This window comes from Coloeus monedula (assembly GCF_965178545.1).
Source record: "Coloeus monedula genome assembly, chromosome: 22".
Taxonomy (NCBI): domain Eukaryota; kingdom Metazoa; phylum Chordata; class Aves; order Passeriformes; family Corvidae; genus Coloeus; species Coloeus monedula.
The window spans coordinates 423,913-443,714 of record NC_138802.1 but is presented as its reverse complement, the minus strand read 5'-3'; the positions used below and the strand labels follow the sequence as shown (position 1 = coordinate 443,714).

At 43.3% G+C, this 19,802-nt stretch overlaps 1 protein-coding gene across 1 annotated transcript in view; it reads left to right on the top strand.

Moving 5' to 3' along the window:
• Window positions 1-5: 5 nt before the first annotated feature.
• The window catches only part of PEX14 (peroxisomal biogenesis factor 14), a 70,685-nt gene continuing 50,888 nt past the window's right edge, over window positions 6-19,802 (top strand). Inside the window, exons 1-2 of the mRNA XM_082295673.1 lie at window positions 6-59; window positions 4,536-4,583. Coding sequence (XP_082151799.1) covers window positions 24-59; window positions 4,536-4,583 — 84 coding nt within the window. The 5' untranslated portion in view covers window positions 6-23. The remainder of the gene's footprint in view (window positions 60-4,535; window positions 4,584-19,802) is intronic.

Sequence of the window (19,802 nt, the reverse complement as noted above, 5' to 3'; positions counted from 1 at the left end):
ATGGATTAGGCGCGCCTGGGAAGATGGCGGCCGCGGAGGGAGCGGAGCAGCCGGGGCAGGTGAGGGGGGCCGGGCCGGGGCCGGGCCGGGCCGGGCCGGGGGGCCCGGGGGGCTCCGGCACCCACCCCCTGTGCACCGCGGGGTCGGTGCTGCACCTGGGCTCCGTGCCCTGTGCGAGCAGGGGCTGTGCGGGGCTGGCTGAAGGGTGTGCAGGCCGGGCCCAGGGCACAGGCGTGTTGGCATTGAGGGTTTGTGTATGAAACTCATCAAGCACTTGAATAGGAGAAGGATAAATACAAACACGGCCAGAGAGAAAGGAGACAATGTGCAGCTGGGTTATAAAACTCGGTGGAGCCCTGCGCAGGGTAGGAGTTGGACTCGATGATCCTTGTGGGTTCCTTCCAACTCTGAATGTTCTGTGATTCTATGACTAGTTAGGCAAAAATATTGTCTCTGCCTTGCAACTGCGAGGGACGGAGGGAGATCCTTGAGCCAAAAACATAAAAGGGCAAAGGTGAACGGGGAGAGCAGAAGATAAATATAAGTTCACTGGTTTGAGTGCTGAGAAAACACTAAAAGCTTAAGATATTTTTAAACTGGGACGTGAAATGAATGGGACAGTCAGAGGAAAAAAAAGAAGCGTGATCTAGTTGTATATGGTACATACTCTTTATTTTCTTGAGGGCCTCGTCCAACGTGGATTCTATGATTCTGTAGTGTAGGTGTGATGTAGGTGTAACAGAGTGTAGGTTTCCTCTCACTCACACTGTCCTGTTCATATTCTAGAGTCACTTGTATTCCACTGCAAGCTCAACCCACCTCAAATTCAGTGACCTCCTGGAGCTCTCTTATCTCACCACTATCCCAGGCAGGTTCCTGAGTGTGTGGTGCCAATGGAATTTGGTAAAGTCCTTTCAGTGCTCTCAGGGTCCCACTGCAGCAGCAGGAGGGGAAAGATCTGGCTGTGTGAGCCAGAAGAGAAGAAAACAGAGCAGTCTGCCACCGACACATTGTTGTGTGCAATCACTGAAATCTGTCCAGATTTGGCTAAATCACCATGAGCCTCTCTGTTGATCCCTTTATTTTGGACTGAGGAGGCTGAGAATGTAGGGAAGGCTATTGAACTAAACTGAAATGGAAATAAATTACATAAAATCGGTACTCTTGGCTAACCAGCACAGATCTGGGTTGTGAAAGGCTGAGTTACCAAACTCACAGGAGGCAGGGTGGCTTTGCATCACCCAGGTGTTTTCGTCAGCCCCAGTCTGAGGTGCAGGCGTTACAGTCCATCCCTCACACTTCAAGTGAATGCTTCCAGAATGAGGAAACCTGAAACCATCTGTGACTGATCCATAAGGCACCTGGGCAGTCTACTGGGTTGGCAGTTTCTGAGAAAGAAATCTGGTTAATTGGCAGATGTGGTTGCCTAAGAAACATTCAGGTTCCCCACCCCCTTCCCCCATTTATTTAGTGTTGCTTTACCTCAAAATAAGGTTCGGTGTTTGGAAATGGAAAAGTCTTGCTTTCTAACAGGCCTCGTAAATGTAGCCAGAGAAGCCTCTGGGTTTTAAAGGTAAAGATGAAGAATCAGATTCTGTCCCACTGCACGTAGCAATGCTGGATCCTCAGGCAAGAACGAGTTACTTTTGCACCCCTTTGGGCATTGCCTGGGAAAAGGGGATGTGATTGAAGGATATACAGTACAGTGGGTGACTTTTCAAGGGGACAGTTTTGGAATTAAACAAACCAATGAAAATACCTTTACAAGTCTCACAGAATGTAAACACCGCTCCTCTTACACAACTGTTGCAGTTTTGACACTAATATCAATGCTTGTAGAAAGTTGACCCCATTGCACTCTAAATGTTTAGAGAATTTAATAAAATATTTGCTTTCTGCCATTGTTGATGTTTGTTTATTTATTGCCAAGCTTTCAAGATGAGGCTGTGAGTAGTGGCACTGCCTCGCTTAACATGTTTATGTTTGGGCCCCATCATGTTTTCTAGTACAAATCAAGTTAATTTAGATGCTGAAAAGGGAGTGTCAGATGTCTTGTGGCTTATTATCTGTTTTTCTTAGTTTAATTTTCTCATTCTCATGAATTAATATATTGCCTCAAGCAGTGTGGGGAGAGGGGAGTATTGCAGCTCAAATGAAATTGTTTATGTAGATAGAATTATGTTCTAAAGGCAATAAATATTTCTACCAGAGATTTTAAAATACTTTGTTTTGTTTAGAAATCATGTTCCTTGGGCCTTTAGCAATGTCTTTACTAAAAATAAGCAAGAGAAAAGACCCTGTCTCTCTGTTACTGTTTTTTTTATAGTAAAAGAAAGAGAAGGGCAAGGTGATGGTGTAGCTTCTGAACAGAATAACCAGTTTCAGATTTGTCTTGTCTATCAGTGTTTCTTTAATGCTAAGTACTTTGGCAGTATGTTTGGTGACTCTTCTTGGTGGAGCCTGGCAGTAAACCAGTCCTCTGGAGTTCCAGTTCACCATAAATCCCAGTAGTGTGAGAAAAATGGAAATTCTTTGACCTTAATTGGCAGTAGTATTGTTGAATCTACCATCTAGCTGTGTGTTTTCTTTGCAAGTAATTAAAGCAAATTTCTGAGATGTTGAAAGATGCCTGATTTGTTGCTCCAGAGACTTAATTCCCTAGTTGCATTGTTAGTCAATATATTGGTAAATTTTCCTCCCCACTTGCCTGTAGCTCTTGGCTGATAAGCCTCTGTATTCTGTGCCTTAAAGGATGGATTTCATGTTGAAGGTGAATGGTCTCTGGATGGTGATGGTCGTAATTTTCATTAAACACAGACATGTCCCAGAGGGTGACAGTCCCCTGCCTTACAAGACTAGTTCCTTTGCCTTGTAGTTGGAAATCTGTCTGGAAGGGAACTACAGATCTCATTTAAAATGGTGGCAGCTTTGGACAATGTACTCAAAGTACATAAATGAACCAACTCATCATTTAGGTGCCATCAGGGCTACGAGCACATGGCAGAATTGGTGAGCATTTGTCTTCAGGATCAAGACTCTTCCTGTCAATATAATTATGACATGTTTTCTCACTGTAACCCAAGCTTCATTTCAAATTCTTCTTGGAGCAGTTTCCCAGGTTGGCCAAATATTGTGTGGAGTGACCGTCCATAAATACCAGTGCAGCTCTTTAGGGCAGAACATAGGAGCTCTAGTACTTAGAATGCTCTGGGAATTTCCTAACGATATGAATTCAGTGGTGGGCCCTTCCTTCCTTCCTTCCTCCCACACAGAGGCTATGGCAAGTGATCCCGGAGAATCCCTGCCCACCTGTGAGGTCTGGCTGGGCCCTGGTGATGATCCTTGTCTGGAAGCAGATGAGTTGCAGTATATTTGAGTTTCTGGCACCCTCTTGTGGTAAATACTTATTTTATCGATACTGGTTTTGTGTATTTTGCAAATGGGAAAAATAAATCTTGAGATACTTTGAAGGTGAGGTATATTGCATAAAAATGAGGAATAGAATTGTAGGACAAAAGGTCACTTAAGAACCTTGGTGCTATCACTGAACAGTTGTATTTTTCCCTGTACTCAGTGAATGAGGCCCCTTTACACTAAATGATCCTCAAAACTTGTCTTCATTCCTAGTGAAACGGCATTTTTTCACCAATGAGGTCACCAGTTTGTGTTACCTCTCCTACAATAAAACACCTCAGGTGAAAACAGTGTGGTTTAGACCATATTAACATCAGGTGGACCCTGTTTGAAAGAAAATTGTTGACCAAGATAGGCATCTCTACCTAGGGGGAGAGGTGGTCCGTTCTAGTTACATGGAGATCAAACTGCTTTCTTGGGCAGCGAGGAAAAGCACAGAGAATAATTCTGTAATGTGAGGGACTGTGGGGAAATGTTGGGTCTGTTCTTGAGCAGTGAGTGAGTATGAGCAAAATTGCAGGTGAGCCTGGAGAGTGGGAGCTCTGGAATTTTGAAGTCTAGTCTAATCTTTGGCTGACTGTCCCACTTCAGTCAAACAGTTTCTTCTTCCTCCTGTTCACCACTCATTCCTAGTGTGCAAGGTGAAGTGTTCAGCATCTGCCCTAAAACTTCACCTCTTAATTATGTGTGGGAAACAAGAATGGTCCTGGTACTGCTGAGAGTTTGTGAGGTTTAGGTAAAATCATGGTTGTTTTGAAATCTGTAGAAGAATGGTTCAGAAAACAAAGGGTGCGTTATTGGATCATGGAAATGGGAGAAGTATTTCAAAATTTGTGTTAGGGTGGCCACTACTCTTGTGCCATCTCACAGGATTCTTGCTGGCTCTCACTGCTGACTCCCTAAAATCAGTTCTGCAGATTCTGTTAATTCCCTTGTTTTAAATGGGGAATTAATACTTTTTTTCTGTGGTTCTGACCTTTTTGTCTTCAGTCCTCCACAGAACTGCTGCTGATAGCACAGACAAATGTGCCTAAATCCTGCTCACAGGAGCCTTCCGGATAAGTGTTTCTAGGGGTGTCCATCGGGTGGCAATGTGACCTCACTCTTTTTCTGCTTCACAGGCTGGCTCCTGCCCTGCAACTGAGAACGCCGCATCTCGGGAGCCGCTGGTAAGTTCCTCAAGAAGCAGCATTGAATTTCTTGTTGATAACACGAGTTGTTCTCTTTGCCACATCATTTTTCAGCCTTTGTTTAGCCTTTTTGAGGAGCTGGTGCTTTGTGGAAAAGGTGTAAACTGCTGCAGGTTGCCATGCTGTTCACATCTCTGAATTCTGATCTGTAGCCACAACCTCCTGTGAGCCTGGGGTTAGACATGGGTGGCCTGGGCCACTGCCTGTCCTGAGCGTGTGCTCTTGTTCAGAGCCTCTTTAGGAAAGGGTCTGAAGAAAGCCCTGTGCAGCAGATTCGTAGATTATAAAAACCCCTCTGCTGCTCAGAGACCTCATTCAAGCTGTCTTTATATTCAGAGGCACTCAGAGTGAGCTTAGAAATGTTTGTCAGCTGGCAGTGTGTGTAATCCAGTGTTTTTACTCTAGAAGTGTTTTGGAAAGGGCCCTGGGATTTTTTGTGTATGAGGATAACTAAGAGAACCCTGTTTTGTTTGCTCTTTTATGGTGATGCAGAATGGGAAATGAGCCACTACTCCTGGAGCTGCAGTATATGGTTTTTTACAACCTTGGGGTTTTTTTTTTTTTCCTTCCTTCCTCTTCAGCCATCTATAAGTCAGCCAAAACCTTGACAAAATTCTTAGCCAATGTTTTCATCCTAAATATATAAATCTCTGAGTTTCTTCTGCAGTTTTCATTTGTTGATCATAGTGAGTACAAGCTGTTTGCAGGGAGAAGACTCAAGTACTTGTGGCACTGGCCAATTCAAAGTACTTTTATCAAGTAACTCTGACCTAGAGAGCCCAGGAGATGATTTTTATAAGAGAGAGATGTGAGTAAAGACTGTGAACTGAGAAAAGTCAGTAAAATGCATCTCATGAAAGGGCTGTTTGTGAAGTCTGTTGCAGTGTCAGTCTCTAGTACCGCTGTGCCATCCCTTAATTGCATGGATATCTGTACATGAGATTACCTGAAATTGTTATCGTCACCATGTGCTTTGTGGTGGATTTGGTGGTTTGTTTTTGGAGGGGTTGGTTGTCTCTCCCTTCGGGAGGTTAGGGCAGGCAGATCATCAGAGCCTGTGCTGGGCAACAGCATGTTCTTTCTCAAGGCAGATTCTAACATTACCTTAGATATAATTAATTTCTTACTGTATATGTGACTGCAGAATTGCTCAGAGAAAGCACATAGCAGTTGTGTATGTTTCTGTTTGGGTGGATATTTTTACTACATAAAATTATTTATACACTTAAAGAACTCCAACATAAACTTTACTCTCACGATGGTGAGTCTACCATGTGAGCTAATTAGAGTCCTCTGAAAGGTGGAGGTTTCCTTCTTATTTTTTCATTAACTTTTTTAAAATAATAAACTCTTACAGTCTTTGTCACATTTGTTTAGGAGTCATTATTGCTTCCATCTGCTCCTCTGTAGACGCCTTATTAAATGAGCAGTTCAGGTCTGTGAGCCAGATGACCTGACTTCCACCATCCTGCTGTGGCTTCCCTGTGGCCAGGATCGTGCACGCTGCCTTCCACACATGCAGGAGATCCTGGCCCATAAACCAGACTCGTAGGCACATGGTGCCGTGTCATAAAAGTGTTTACGGAAACACCAGAGCGAACTGTGGCACGAATCCAACACATGGCTCTGTGGGGGAGCTGTGTGCTCCAGGGTATCATCCTGGACTTCACATTTGGTGGTAAGCAGTTGAAGAGTCCAGAGGAGGGAGGAAAGTCTCATGACCAAATTCTGCTCTGCACCCCCTCACCCTTTTTGACTGTATTGGCGAGTGGAAGGACTCGGTGCTTCACAGGACAGACCTGTTTGGAACATACCAGCACACAAGAATGGGAAAGCAGTAGAGTTAAAACACCTTCCATTGTATCAGCAGAAGTTGTTACAGACTCAGGCTGGTTTTGTATTGGATTTGTGATTCTAATGGATACTATCCTTCTAGGTGCTAAGTACAGCACCTTGCCCTGGGCACAGGGGCACTGTCTTCTGCCTACCCTGTACCCTGCCTACAGCCTGCTGCTTTCAGCAGGAATCCAGGAGAAGCCAGGATTCCAGTTGTTTGCACAAGGACTTCAGCATCCTGCAAGATCCTGTAGCAGACCCAGTCTGACACGTCATACTGTGTCCTGCATTTGGGTCTTCCAGGATACCTTGCAAAGGTTTATGGCCTTACTGAAGCCTTCAGAATGCAGCCCTACAAACTCATGTTACAATCCGAACTACTCTTTCTCCCACCCACTTTTGATGTTTTGAGCCACCAAACTGGAGATAACGGACTCCACGTCCATGCCATTAATCCCTTGAGTTGTCCAGTGTCCTTACAATAAACTGTCCCAGCTGAAAAATACTCCCTAATAGGAGGTCAGTGTGTTAGAGCAGTGACAGTGGCAGTGAGTGGGAGGGGGCTGGGGACAGCTGTAATTCCTGCAGCAGAGCAGGACACTCATTTCCCTGGCTGTCGGTCTTGGCCCATTAAAATTTGCCGTGTAGCTCCATAGTGGGAAGTGTAACCTTGTGTTCACAGAGTGTCAGCATCTCGCTCTGCTGCTGTTTACAGCCACGTTTGTCATCGTCAGCGCAGGATCAGCTTCTCCTTGAGTCTGGCTTATCAGTGAACACTGCTGCATCCCCTGCTGCTTGGAGCAGCCACCTCTGATAAGCCCCTGAACACTTGTGGAATTGGAATAGGTTTGTCTTTTTGCAGCCACTCAAAGCAAAGTCCTGGTTTGTGCAAAGGGTGTAACTACATAGGACAAACTCTTTCAGTGAGGCTAAACCTTTGGAAAATCCCCTTTACTTCAGGAATCTGTGTTTTCTTGGTCTAATATCTCTCCAGAATGTATTTAAATCATCTGTTTAGCTTGTTCTGTTTCTCGCTAGCAGAGTCTTGTAGCTTTTTAACCATCCTGTGCTGCTTTTGGGGTGTTTTCAAAAGCTTGCATATTTTTGCTGTTGGCCTTTGCTTTCTGCCCAATCTGCTGCAGCCTGAATTACAGCTCTGAAGGTTGTGCCTGTAAGAGCCTCCGACAGAAACCCAGGCTGTAGGGAGAGCCTAAGGAAGGAGAGTTGTCAGTGAGGCCTTTTGACATGTTGCTTGTTTGTTTGCGTTTTTTTTTCTGTCACAAAACATACTCATTCCCTAGCTGGTGCTAGGTATCTGGAAGAAGTACTCATTGTAAATATGAAAGTACTGGTTGTAAATGTAAAACACTCTGTTGGTTGCTCACTAAATTACAAAATCCCTGGATCAGGATTCCTTTGCAGATTATTTAATTTTTCTTCTTTTATTTTTGGCATGTTCTGTTTCTTTCTGTTTCTTGCTGCAGATAGGAGCAGTTAACACTGAAATATGGACATTTTATTCCTTTTTTTACAGGCTGTTGAAAGGTACAAGTTAACAAGAATTACTGCTGCCTCTATAGCAATTAGTGTAGAGTTTGTTGGAATGTGCTGGAGCCCTTGTGGCTTTTCCCCACCCTTTGTTAAATTGATTTTCAAATATTTAAGGGTCAGGGTAATGCCCAGAACACTTTTAACTTCCCTTTTTGTGCAAACATCACAGAGTACACGGCAGTGAGTGACAGACAGTAGAATTATTAAATCCTTTGTGTTTTGTTGTCTCATTTTACACCTTATCTGTTCTGTTAAGCTTCCTCTCAAGTAGCGTGCAAGTACAGAAAATTTCTTTTAGGTTTTTGAGAAAGGAGCTTTGCAATTGAGATTTTACTTTTAGCTCTAACTGGTGTAATTAGAAGTCGATGGAGACTGATCCTAACAAATACTGTTGTCTTTACAACAAAACCATGTCTTTGAACAAAACCATGAGTGGGAATGAGGAGAGGCTACAGATTTTGTCTGTCACAAGATTTGAGAGAGCTTGTTGGGGTTCATGTTAGTTATGAGTACTCAGAGTCTACTTTTTTATAAACAAACCACTGGGCAAATTGAAATTGAGAATCCATGTCCCCCTTCTTATGAAGGAGTAGATAGATGCTCTTTCTGCCCTGTCAAACCCTACAGAAAATGAGGTACATGAGAATTTTTTTAAGTTCTTCTTTGCCTGAAATCGCTGTTTGAAATTAATTCAAGAATGGTATTTTCACTGAAAAACTCACACTTTGTTTTTCTGGAACACATTGTTTAGCAAGGGATATCTTGTAATATCCTCATCCTTTCTTTTACATTTCAAAGGTCTTAGTCTAGAGTTGTAGAAAATTATGGTGGTTTTTGTTTGGTTGGTGGTTTTTTTTTTTTTTTTTGTTTGGTTGGTTTTTTTAATAAGAACTTTTTTCCCCAGAAATGATATAAGGGACTGGAGTATGCTGGAGGGACACTCCCCATCACACTTCTACCTTCCATTTTCCCATCCTTTATTGTTTGAGACAAGATTTATGCCTGTTTACTGTACAAATTTTCCATCTGCCACAATGGGTTTGTTCCTGGTGGTGGCATACGCTGAATGATTCTCTAAAAGTAAATCTATCCAGAGGGGATTTCCAGACAGCCAGAGTCAGTAGGCAACTAACTTACAGCCCCCAGGGAAACATTAGTCAGGGTAATTTACCACTGTCAGCAGGAGAGGGAGAGAGACCTCAGCTCCACGACCTCCCTCCTGCCCGGGCAGGATCCTTGTGTATGATGATGCTGCAGTTGGTTTGGGGAGGACCTGAACGTGCTGCTGTGACATCCCAGTGCTGGCCAGTAATTCCATCAGGCTGTGGAGGGCAATTGCTGTGCAGATTTTGGGTTTATTGGGCCATGAACAAGGAGCCAGAGGTGTGTGACTGCCACACACAATGTCCTTTGGTTTGCTGCAAAGAGAGCTCTGTGATTTACTAAGCAGAGCTCTCTTGTGTTTGACCTTCTGATAAGTTCATGATTATTGGGTTTTGCCTGTTTTTCTCTCTTTCTTCTGGGTGTTCATTGACTTCTTTTGTCGTGCATGCAAAGTGCACTCGCTTAATCTGTCGATTCCTTTTACTCTGTTGATTTAGACAAATATATTAATGTGTGCCAAGCACACAGATGCAAATTGACTTACTGAGCATAGTTAAAGAAACACTGCCATACCAGGTTAAACTGTCCATTTGAGGTCAGTGGAAAAGTTTGGAATTCCTTTAAATCTCAATTTTAAAAGAGGGTAGACTGTAATAGTTTGGGATGTAACTTGTATTATAGCATTATATATTAATATATGAGAGCTAGAAACTTGCAGTAGTCACAGGCCAAAGCAGGTTTAAGACCCAGTCAGCCTGTACAAAATGTACTGGTGGCTCTGGCTGTCCCCAAGAGCTGACAAGTTAAATGGCACTTCAGAGTGGTGGATGAGGCAGCACAGCCAGGACAGGGACAGTCTTTCTCTGTCACTGACAGGGGCATGAGTTAGTAGTTTACAATCTTTTTTGTGCACTTGTGCAGGAGAGAGCTCTGAAAGCAATTCCTGCTTGCTTTTCAGACAAACCAACACCACTGGTCAGAAGACTTTAAAAATGGTCTTAAAATAGTTGTAATACTCTAAGTTGTTCTTTAGAAACACACCAGGAAGTTAAAGTACAGGGAATTAGGTTAGAGTCTTCTATAATGTTAGTTATGATTTGACTTCCAGAGATCCCAGATCTCTCACTGAAAGTAAAATGGAAGTTACAGTGCTTCGAGACACTGGAAAAACACACTGGCACACAGTTATGAAATACTTAATACCTGGTATTTTCCTCTTGAAAGATCCAAATTTTTTATGTTCTTGTGCTGTTTGCGGGGTTTGAAGGTGCTACACCTACAAACAGTATTTTACAGCTCATGTCCTGCTTTGCTCAGCTGGCAGGAGGATTGGGAGCACTTTGCTGTGTGCACCACGGCTGCTGGAATGGGGGCACAGCAGAGGTACCTGCGCTGGTAATGGTTATGGATCAAGGTGGGGTAAAGGCAGCATTCCTGCTCTGCATGTGGAAGCTTTGCTATGTGCAGAGCAGCTTGTAGAGGGCAGCAATTGCCCACAGTTCTCTCTGCTTTGGGAGAGGAGGGACCAGCTGAAGAACTTCACCAGACTGCCTGCTTGCCTTTTTAGCTTCTTGAAATAACTTTATGCTGGAACTTGTTCCTTGGAGTGCCTCTTGACTCTGCAGTATTAAATTCCTACTCTGAACAATGTTGCTAGAGATTGTTAATTCCTCTCCTGCCTCTAACACCACTGGAGAGTTGGACTCCTTTTGCCCAGGCACTGCCTGTGTCATTGTTACTGCAATCAAAAGGAATCTAGTGACAGCCTGTGATCCATATAAAATTATAGCTGCCTGCGTGGGATAACTTCCCTCATTTCTTGCCTTCCTCCTTCCTTCTTGGCCTTCCTTTCCTACTTTTACCTGGGAGATCATGCCATTAGAAAACATTTGCAATGTCTGTGGCATCTTTGTTGTGCCTCAGATATGTTCATCACATTAAAAGTGAGGTAGCAGGGGCACAAAAGGCAGAATATTCAAGAACCTGAAAGAACGTTCTCTAACCTTGATACACAGGAATACATTCTTCAGATTCTTCTGATGCCAGCACCAGAACCAAGATTTGCCAAACTAGGAAGTTAAGAGTTGGTATGAATCTTGGATTTGGAGTCCCTGACCAACTTACTTGAGAAGGAATTTTCACTGCTTTTCATATTTCTTGTATTTCTCCATATGTCACTTACATTGCAAATCATTCCAAACAGCCTAATAATTTTTGGGGGGGTTTATTTGTTTTTGTTTTTTATGCACATTTACATAGCTCCTCTCTTTGTTACATTGTACAAACTGTGTCCTCTTCCCAGCTGTGACCCCCTAGCACACCACTGCTACTTTGAAAAGTGTCATTCTGGAAAAATAACAAAGAAAATATGCATGGCTTTCTAGTGAAGTGATTTTACAGCTGTAGAGAAGCAAGAGAGGGCACTCACAGTATGTGCTGCTTCTTTACATTATCTGTTTAATCTTCTGGTCAGAGCAGAATTTTCCTCTGCTGTCAATGTTCTGGTGTTTTGTCAGGCATCTGAATGGCCTGAATGATGGTATTCCTTGGGATACAGTTGAACAGTAGAGGACATCTTGCTGGAATGGAGATTCCCAGCTATACAGTGAGAATTTCCTGTGTCGTCCAGCTTGCTTCTCCTGTTTGTTTTGTGTGCCATCCTGAGTGATTCCTTTCCTCCTTAAGCATCTGCACCCTTCAGATGTTTGCAGACAGTTATCACATAATTTCTCCTTCCCCCCACCCCCATCCTGGTCTCTTAGCCAAGCTCTACATATTTAGCTCATTTAATCTTTCCTCGTAAGTCAAGCCCATAATTGACAGCTCTGACACAGGGAGTCGTATTGGTTGCACATGCTGCCAACAGGATATAAATACTTTCTGTGCAGTGATTGAGAATTACAGACAAGACTGAGATGAGGCTGCCCCCCGACCCCTCAACACTGGATTTTTGAAAACCCCTTTCTCAACTCCAGTTGCCACAATTCCATAAAGATGGACTTCGTTTCCAGACTAATGGTCAGCTGCCAAGTAGGCTTCAAAGTAGTGGGATCAGGTCCCTTGGGAAATTCAGTGCTGATGCCCCAAGGGATTCCAGTCTAAATTCTTATGGAGGTGGTGCTGTTGTCCAGACTTCCCCTGCCAGGCATGCAGGTGCCTCAGGCTGCTGAAGGCCATTCCTTCTGGGCAGGCAGAGTGGAGCTCCCTGAAGGGAGTGGGTCCTTCACTCTCTGTGCCAAGAGGAAGCTCGGAGTGCCACTGGTCCCGCTGGCATGGCTGTGAATGAGTTCGGGGTTCTTGCTTGTACTTGCAGGAGCTGGGAACCTGGAAAGGTGTTGCATTGGAGGAGGAGGTAGTTGCATGTCCATGAATTGGCACACACAGATGTGTTTCCAGCTAAACTTATTTGGAGGTTGCTTTAGATGACTTGTCTCCTCAGGTTTGTTGCATTCTCCTGAAGATGATGGGTGAGCTAAGGAAAGTTGGGGAACTGGTAAATGAGCTGCCTGGCTTCTGTATGTGTTCTGTGAGGCTTCATATGCTGCAGCTTCCCCAGTGGGGCTGCTTCACAAACGTTACATGTATTATTGCCAAGCATGCAGCATAAAGAGAACATTTATGAAAGGGAATATCAGAGGAAACATTATAGCAGGGACCTTATAGCCTTTCCATTATTATGGTTTAAATCTTGACATGGTCTTTATTTGCAATGACACTGGGACCAGTAAAAAGTGTTTTTTCTCTTCCCCTCCCCTCGCCTTTCTCCCTCCTTTTCATTCTTTTCTTCCACATCCTGTTCTGAAGCTGTGGTGCAGAGATACAAATCATTAAACATGCGAGTCCTCAGAGAGCCAGGTTTCAGTTTGTGTGGAATCAGCCCCTTTTGACTCAGAAGTTGCAAACCAGATGACTCACAGTGATGCATGTTTGTTGTTTTTAATAACTGTCATTTTGCAAAATATGGTCAAAGCTTCAAACCATGACTTCTGGAGTAGGGGTGGTGTGTATTTATTTTTAATTTGGGAGACTAGAAGCTGGAATGAGTTTGTCGCTGCAGTTGTCCCTTCAAATCTGAAGTAGAATAAAATTACAGCATTGAAAAAGTGAAAGATTTTAGACAAATTTTTTTCCTGTTACCTGAAAAAAAATTTACTTTGTTAATGAATTACTTGAAAAGGCTCCAGGTGCCAAACATCTGGTGGGATTGTAGGCCCCTGGTTTATGTTTATGTTTTTTAATATATACCCAAAGGGACAGGTTTCTTAAAAAGGAAGCAGTCAGATGTTTTGTATTTGTGGAGTTTTAAAAAATAAATGCCATTCCTGCTTTACCACTTCTATTTCTAAAAAAATTGTCATCTATCTCCTTTCATTTAAAGGAAGGTAGCAAATGTAGTATTTTAGTGGCAAATTTCTCCATTGGTAAAATCTTGTAGCAGTATGGAAAATATGAAAATAGCTACACATTTAATTTTCTAGAGATTTATTACTGCTTGTACAGCAGTTTGTAAACTCTAAGCTCAGTATTAAGTGCTTTATGACTTTTTTTGTGTGTTTTACTTCTTAATTTGCCTCAAGAAGTATTGTTGTAATTTGTTGAAGTTCTACAGGTTTGTTTTGCAGGTCAGTTAATTTGAAGTGTGAATTTACAGCCACTTCCTCCCAGCAGAGGGGTACCAGGATAAAATCTGTGTGAGAACAGGATTTGACCCTAAGTGTAAAAGTGGCCTTGTGACAGAATTTGTCATGGCCATGGGTTTTCCTCCAGTTCAGTTCTCAGATTTGGGTGCTTTGTAACCATGTCTGTCATGATTTATATTATGGTCTGTTGCAATTGCTGTTGCACAATGAAGGGCTGTGCTCTAGTCCAAGGGAGACGGACTCCCAGCCTACCTCAGCCTGTTGCTTCTTGTTAGAGAGTGAAAAAGCAGCTACTGATTTAAAACAGAGAGTTCAAGTTTGCCTTCTGCTTTTAGGCTGAGATGGGACATCTCTCTAGTGGTGAAAGTGCTAGAAAAAGCACATTGCCTTTACTCTGAGGAAATATGTATCTGTATGCTGGCTACTGCTGGCCAGCTGTGGTCTGATTACTTATTCCTGTCAGGAAAGAAATAGGTTTTGGTCTTGATTGTTTTAAAGTAAATGTACTTGCTTGTGAAAGATAGTGAAGTGGTGGCTTTGGAGGCTTAAATTGTCCTCTCAACTGCAAGCTGTCATAGCAGCAGATCAGGATTCCCCACCATGATGTGGAGGGACGCCCCTCGTCCCCAAGAGACGAGACGTGAGTTCAGTCTCTCACCCATTCGGTGCCTGACTTCCCTCTGATGCTGCCAAGAAGGATGCCAGTTTTTCCATTTAGCTGACTATTGTATAGACCTTAAAAGGGAAGGTTTTAATGCAGTTGGCTGTGATATAGACTGTTAAAGGGAAGTTATTTATTTTAACTGGCTGCTGTATGGATTATTACGAGGGCGTTCTTTCAACTGCAGCTGTATATTGACTGGTGGATGTGCTGGGCTGTATTGGTAGTAGCTGTCATATTGACTGTTACAGAAAAGATCTGTATTTAAGCCATAACACTGCACTGGGATCTCCCAGGCAGGATATTAATGCTAATTCATCTGCTCACCCCCTGCTGTGAGTGTTATTTGTTTAAATCTGTAGAATCCCACAGCGCATTTATATCCTCGCTAGAGTGAGCTCCGCTCCCTGTAATTATTTAACATTATATGCTGATATAAATTGTAACAGTTAAAGAATGGTAATGAGTAGCAAAAAAACACAAACTTAACCTTAGAAATGGCAGAGTCAGCTCTTAAAACAACAGCCAGCAACTTTCACTGTTCCCTGTCTTTTCCCAAGTCCATATGCACAATATTGTGCATACATTATGTGTGTGCGTGTGTGTTCATGCTCGCACTGGCAGCGGTGCCAGGCAAGGCTGTAATTATGCAGAATGTACTGTGAAACTTATGCACACTCTTAATTACATACAGTGCCTACGTACAGCAAGTTTTATCTCTCTGCAGCTCAGCTCCTTGATGAGTTGCTCTGATAGGTGATTGGAGTTGGGGCCACCACATCGAAGGAGGGAATGGAACCCTTGGATTCTCCTCCCAGGGAATTGTGTCCCAAGGTTAAGCTGAAAGCCATCGGGTGTCACTGTTGCTCTGTGTAGGCTCAGTTGGCAGTGGATTTGTGTGGCAGTAAAATCTGGACTTTGGAGGTAGTATTTTTGGCTATAAACATCCAAGGCATTTACACATAATTTATATATAAAGTGCATGTCCATACACACCATTTAAGTGTGGGTGGAGTGAGTGGAGGTAGCTCTGTTGTGTGTTAGCTGACTTTTTTCTTTGCAGTTTCTGTTGCCTGTTATAGCATTCGTGTCCCAAAGTGCCACACAGGATGGGCAGCTACTGCTGAATAGCTTTGCATTCTGCTCTGGAAGTGACTGTGGTTCAGCAGTGGAGATGACCTGATTTCTGCATGTAATTTGCCTGTGAACATTAACCTTTTTGGATTTATGATGTGACAACTGTGGTGTAGAAACAGCAGAATTATATTCAGTTTAGATTTCTTAAGAGCTTGGGAACTACAGGGATTAAAAGGTACTGAAGACATTTTTAAGCTGTAGTATGTGTGTCAAAACTCATTGAAAAGTCAGGTTTGCATTCAAACAGTTCATCAATAGCATAAAAAAATTCACCAACTTAAAATGGAGATGACGGAGAAAAGCCATGTAAATAGCAAAGAAAACGTGTTTTAAAAAGACTTTATAGTCTGTGTCCCTTCTGATTTCAGGTAGGGAGTAGAAGCTGGAGTAAGAGGAGCTGAGCTTGTGCTTGATTTGCAGAGCAGCGTGATGGTCGGTTGGGCTGCGTTGGCAGCATGGACCTGTGCCAGACTTCACCACAATTCATACTGTGTCAGTTTAATAAATGCACTACTTAAATTATGAAATTACAAAAGAAAAAAGAGAATGCACTTATTCAGACTCTTAATACATTAAAAATAAGGCATTAAAACACTGCCTTTTTTTTTTTCCTTCCAGAATCAATAATGAACAGGAAGGGTTGTAGACATTAACAGTCATGGACATTCAAGCTCTTATACATAAATTATCTTAGAAAAATGCACATACGACTTGAATAATGTAAATACATTAATGCATTTAATAATTTAAACATTAAAGCGCATTCAGGAATTCGTGGCAGAAGCTGCTCTGAGATAAGGAACGGTCCTGGAAGTTGTGTGTCCCGAGATCGATGGCTGGCTTCTCCTTGAGAAAACTCTCTGGGGAAGTCGGGCTGCACAGCTACAGTGACCACCTGTCCCAAGAAATCCCAGGGCATTACCAGCTCTCCTGCCTTCCACCTCCTGTTCTCTCTCTACCACATGCATGAACACTTCCGTGCAGGACATCTCAGGGTCCACAAAAGACCGGGGTGCATTTTGACATTTTTTTTTCTGTGTGGACTGCAGTGTGTCTAGAAATTAGGTGAAACAGCTTCAGAGAATGAAAGTTGGTAAGACTGTCAGCTGGAGAGAGTGAGGCGTGGGGAAGTAGTGCTCTCCAGGAATGCTTGCCTCTTTCTTGAAGCCTGAAAATCACAAGGTTGGCTCCAGTGTAATGACAAATAAGGGGATTTAATCTGTTCTTGCTCCTCTGCTCTTTGAACCACCTTCAGCACTGCAGAAGCACCTAACAGGAACACCGAGGTCCCCTCACACAATGCATTTTCGTGAGGATTTTGAGCTATGTAATTTTTGATGATGTACTTAAATTTGAAAGGTGTTGTATCCACCCCTCATGCCACTTTTCCTGGGTTTATAGCCTTGTTTTTCTTGCCTCTCCTGCAGGCAGGTGCTTTGGAGGTCATTTGCACCCTACAGCCCCACTCGTGAAGTGGTATAAGGTATCGTGCTTAGGCCTAGATACTGATGGAGCTAATGATGGATCTAATAAAAAAGAGCTTAGTCTGATCCCAAAGGGAGAAGAGTTGGGTTGGTTAATTAAAGGAGCCTGGCACAGAGCACCTAGTAATTATAGGTGCAAGAAGTCTGAATTTGAAGAGGATGGTGCAGCTGGAGAGGGATAGGGAGGCACCCAGAGCTCTGCAGGCTGTGGGCAAGAATGCAGCAAAACCAGATCTGGAAATCAGACTCTGGCAGAATTCCTTGGTGAATTCTTATTTATTCCATTTTTTAATGAGGACTTGAATCTCTCGTTATGCATTTATGTTTTTGCATGCACATGTGTATGTACAATTCTAGTTACACCCTATGGCTGGGAGGGTGATTTTATTAAAGACCAGAAGATTGAGAGACAGATGTTTTGAGAGACACAGGCCTTGCCCCATGGTAGTTTGGGATAATTAATGCTGACTGCTGCATTGGTTCTATTATCAATGCTGCTAGGTTGTTATCTCCAGCATCATCCCAACACCCAGGAGCCTGTATCACTGTGGGGCAGAGGGGCTGATGCCACCAGGACCTGCTGGGAAATTGTTCCTGAACTCTTATGTAGGTGTAGGGTGGGGAGCAATGCTTTGTCATCACCAGTGCTATGTCTCTTTATAGTTAGGTTCCTTAAAGCAGAATTTCTCAAACTTAGGTTAGAACTCCAAAGGGATGCAAAGGCTTCAAAGGGAGTCAAAAAGTCACTCACCAGTAAACAGCGTTCTACTTGTAATTGCTATTTGGAGCTCTGTTCCTCCGAGTTTGAAGAGGTAGCATTTACTTCAGTAATTCTTTTTTTCCTGAATAAACTTGATGCCATCTCAGCTGAGGAATGTGGGATGAGCCACCACAATAAATGAGTGAAAAAGGGAGTCAAGCTTGCATAAATTTTGAGAAGCAGTGCTTTAGCAATTTTTATTTCCTGGGGTTAATTTCTGCAAATCCCGAAATGCCCGAAATGGATCTATTAACTTCACCTGATGAAACAGAGGCAGTTATTTTTTCCCCAGTGGATTTCTCAGTAGACCCCATCTGGGGAAGGTAGGGCTGTCTGTGCAAAATGTATCATTAGTTTTAGTGCTCAGGACTAAATAATCAATCAAGGAAACTGTCGATCTTCTGTCCTTTCACCTGGTGCGCTGTATAGTGATGGGTGGATCACACTAGAAAATGAAATGTTAGTTCTAAGGATTTTAGATCAAAAGATGAAAAGCACCTGTTTTTCCAGCTATAGGAGAAGATGGTACACAGAAGAAAACCGCTCTGAGAATTTGACTTGCGTGCTGACCATATGTATGTGTTCCTTGGCTGTCCTAAGTGTAAAATATACAAATATTAACTTAAGACACCTTTTTTTAACTGTTGAAATGGCCAGAGGAAGGCTCATGGTCATTTTGCCCAGTTCTGGTGAGTTTATAGCTCTGATCACCTGTACAAAGTCAGAACTGACTGCCCTCTGTTTTCCCACCTTGAGCAGGCAGTGCCCCTGTGTTCAGGGAATAAACCTCAAGCCTCCCACACCTGAAAGGGCGCAGCGTCGCTGGTGGTAGGAAGGGGTGTGTCTGTTGGATGTGGGAAGCTCCTGCAGGGGATTTTTCATAATCCTGCTGAGGAAAGGACTCGAATGATGGGATGCTCTGGACGTGGCCTGCAGGGAAAGCAGAGGAGTGGGTGGGGATCTCCCTGGGCTCTCATGGCTTAACAGCCATGTTTAGCTGGATTTAGGAGGTATAAGCATTTATGGTAAATTCTACTGCTGTATCACAGCCTGCTTTCTGCTATTCTAGCTTCGTCTCCATGGGGGTATTCCATACATGATCCCATTTCACAGCCTGAACTTTTCCCCCTACTTAGAGGATTACATGGGGCAGAGATGTAAGAAGAAAGGGAATCTTGACACTACTCCACCTTTTTATCTCTGTAACTCCATGTATATCTATCTGTCTGCTCTCACAGGGGCCAGGCCTTCTGCCTTCCAAAACCCTGCTTGGAAATTGCTGATTCAAGCAGGTAGCAATTTTAGAGCGCCTTACGAAATAAATGCCTCCTGTGTGCTCCCCTGGCACTGGGATTTCCTCTCTGATTTATCCTGCTCAGGTCTGCTAATGTCCCTTGACTAAACGGGGCATGGTGTGATGGTGTGAAGGTCATTTTCTATATGCAGTATACATTTCTGCAGTCTTGGTGGGAGGATAGGACATCTGAAGCAGCATATCCTGCTGCGAAAAGGAGGAAGAAAAGGATAGTCTGGCTCTTCTTTTCACAGCGTCTTGTGGTGGGATGAAGGTTTTGACAGCCTAATTCAGCATTTAGAGAAAGAACCAAGCAGAAAGATTCCCCCTCACCCACTCCTTGCAGCCCAGCTGTGACAAACTGACAGATAATTAACAAATCAAGACCTCCTATTAGCCTTGTCCCTGATGCATTAAAGCAGCTCCTATGTTGCATGTGTCCTTTAGCAAATGCCTATGCTTTCTGGCTGCAGGGTGGGGTATGTACATCCCTTCAGAAAGGTAAAGGGGCCTCTAGGATGTCAGTGCACAAATATTTCCAGGAATAGAAGCTGTCTCTAAAAGGAAGAGGTGGACGGTAGGTGGGAGAGTGGTACCATGACTGAATGGAAGCTGCTCTAATGGTACAGTGTGTCTATGGAGTATCTTCTGCGAATATAGGACTGAAAGGGCTGTATGGAATTGTTACTGAATCCCTCTTGTTTTTACAGAAAATGGCATGAGTTGAAGCA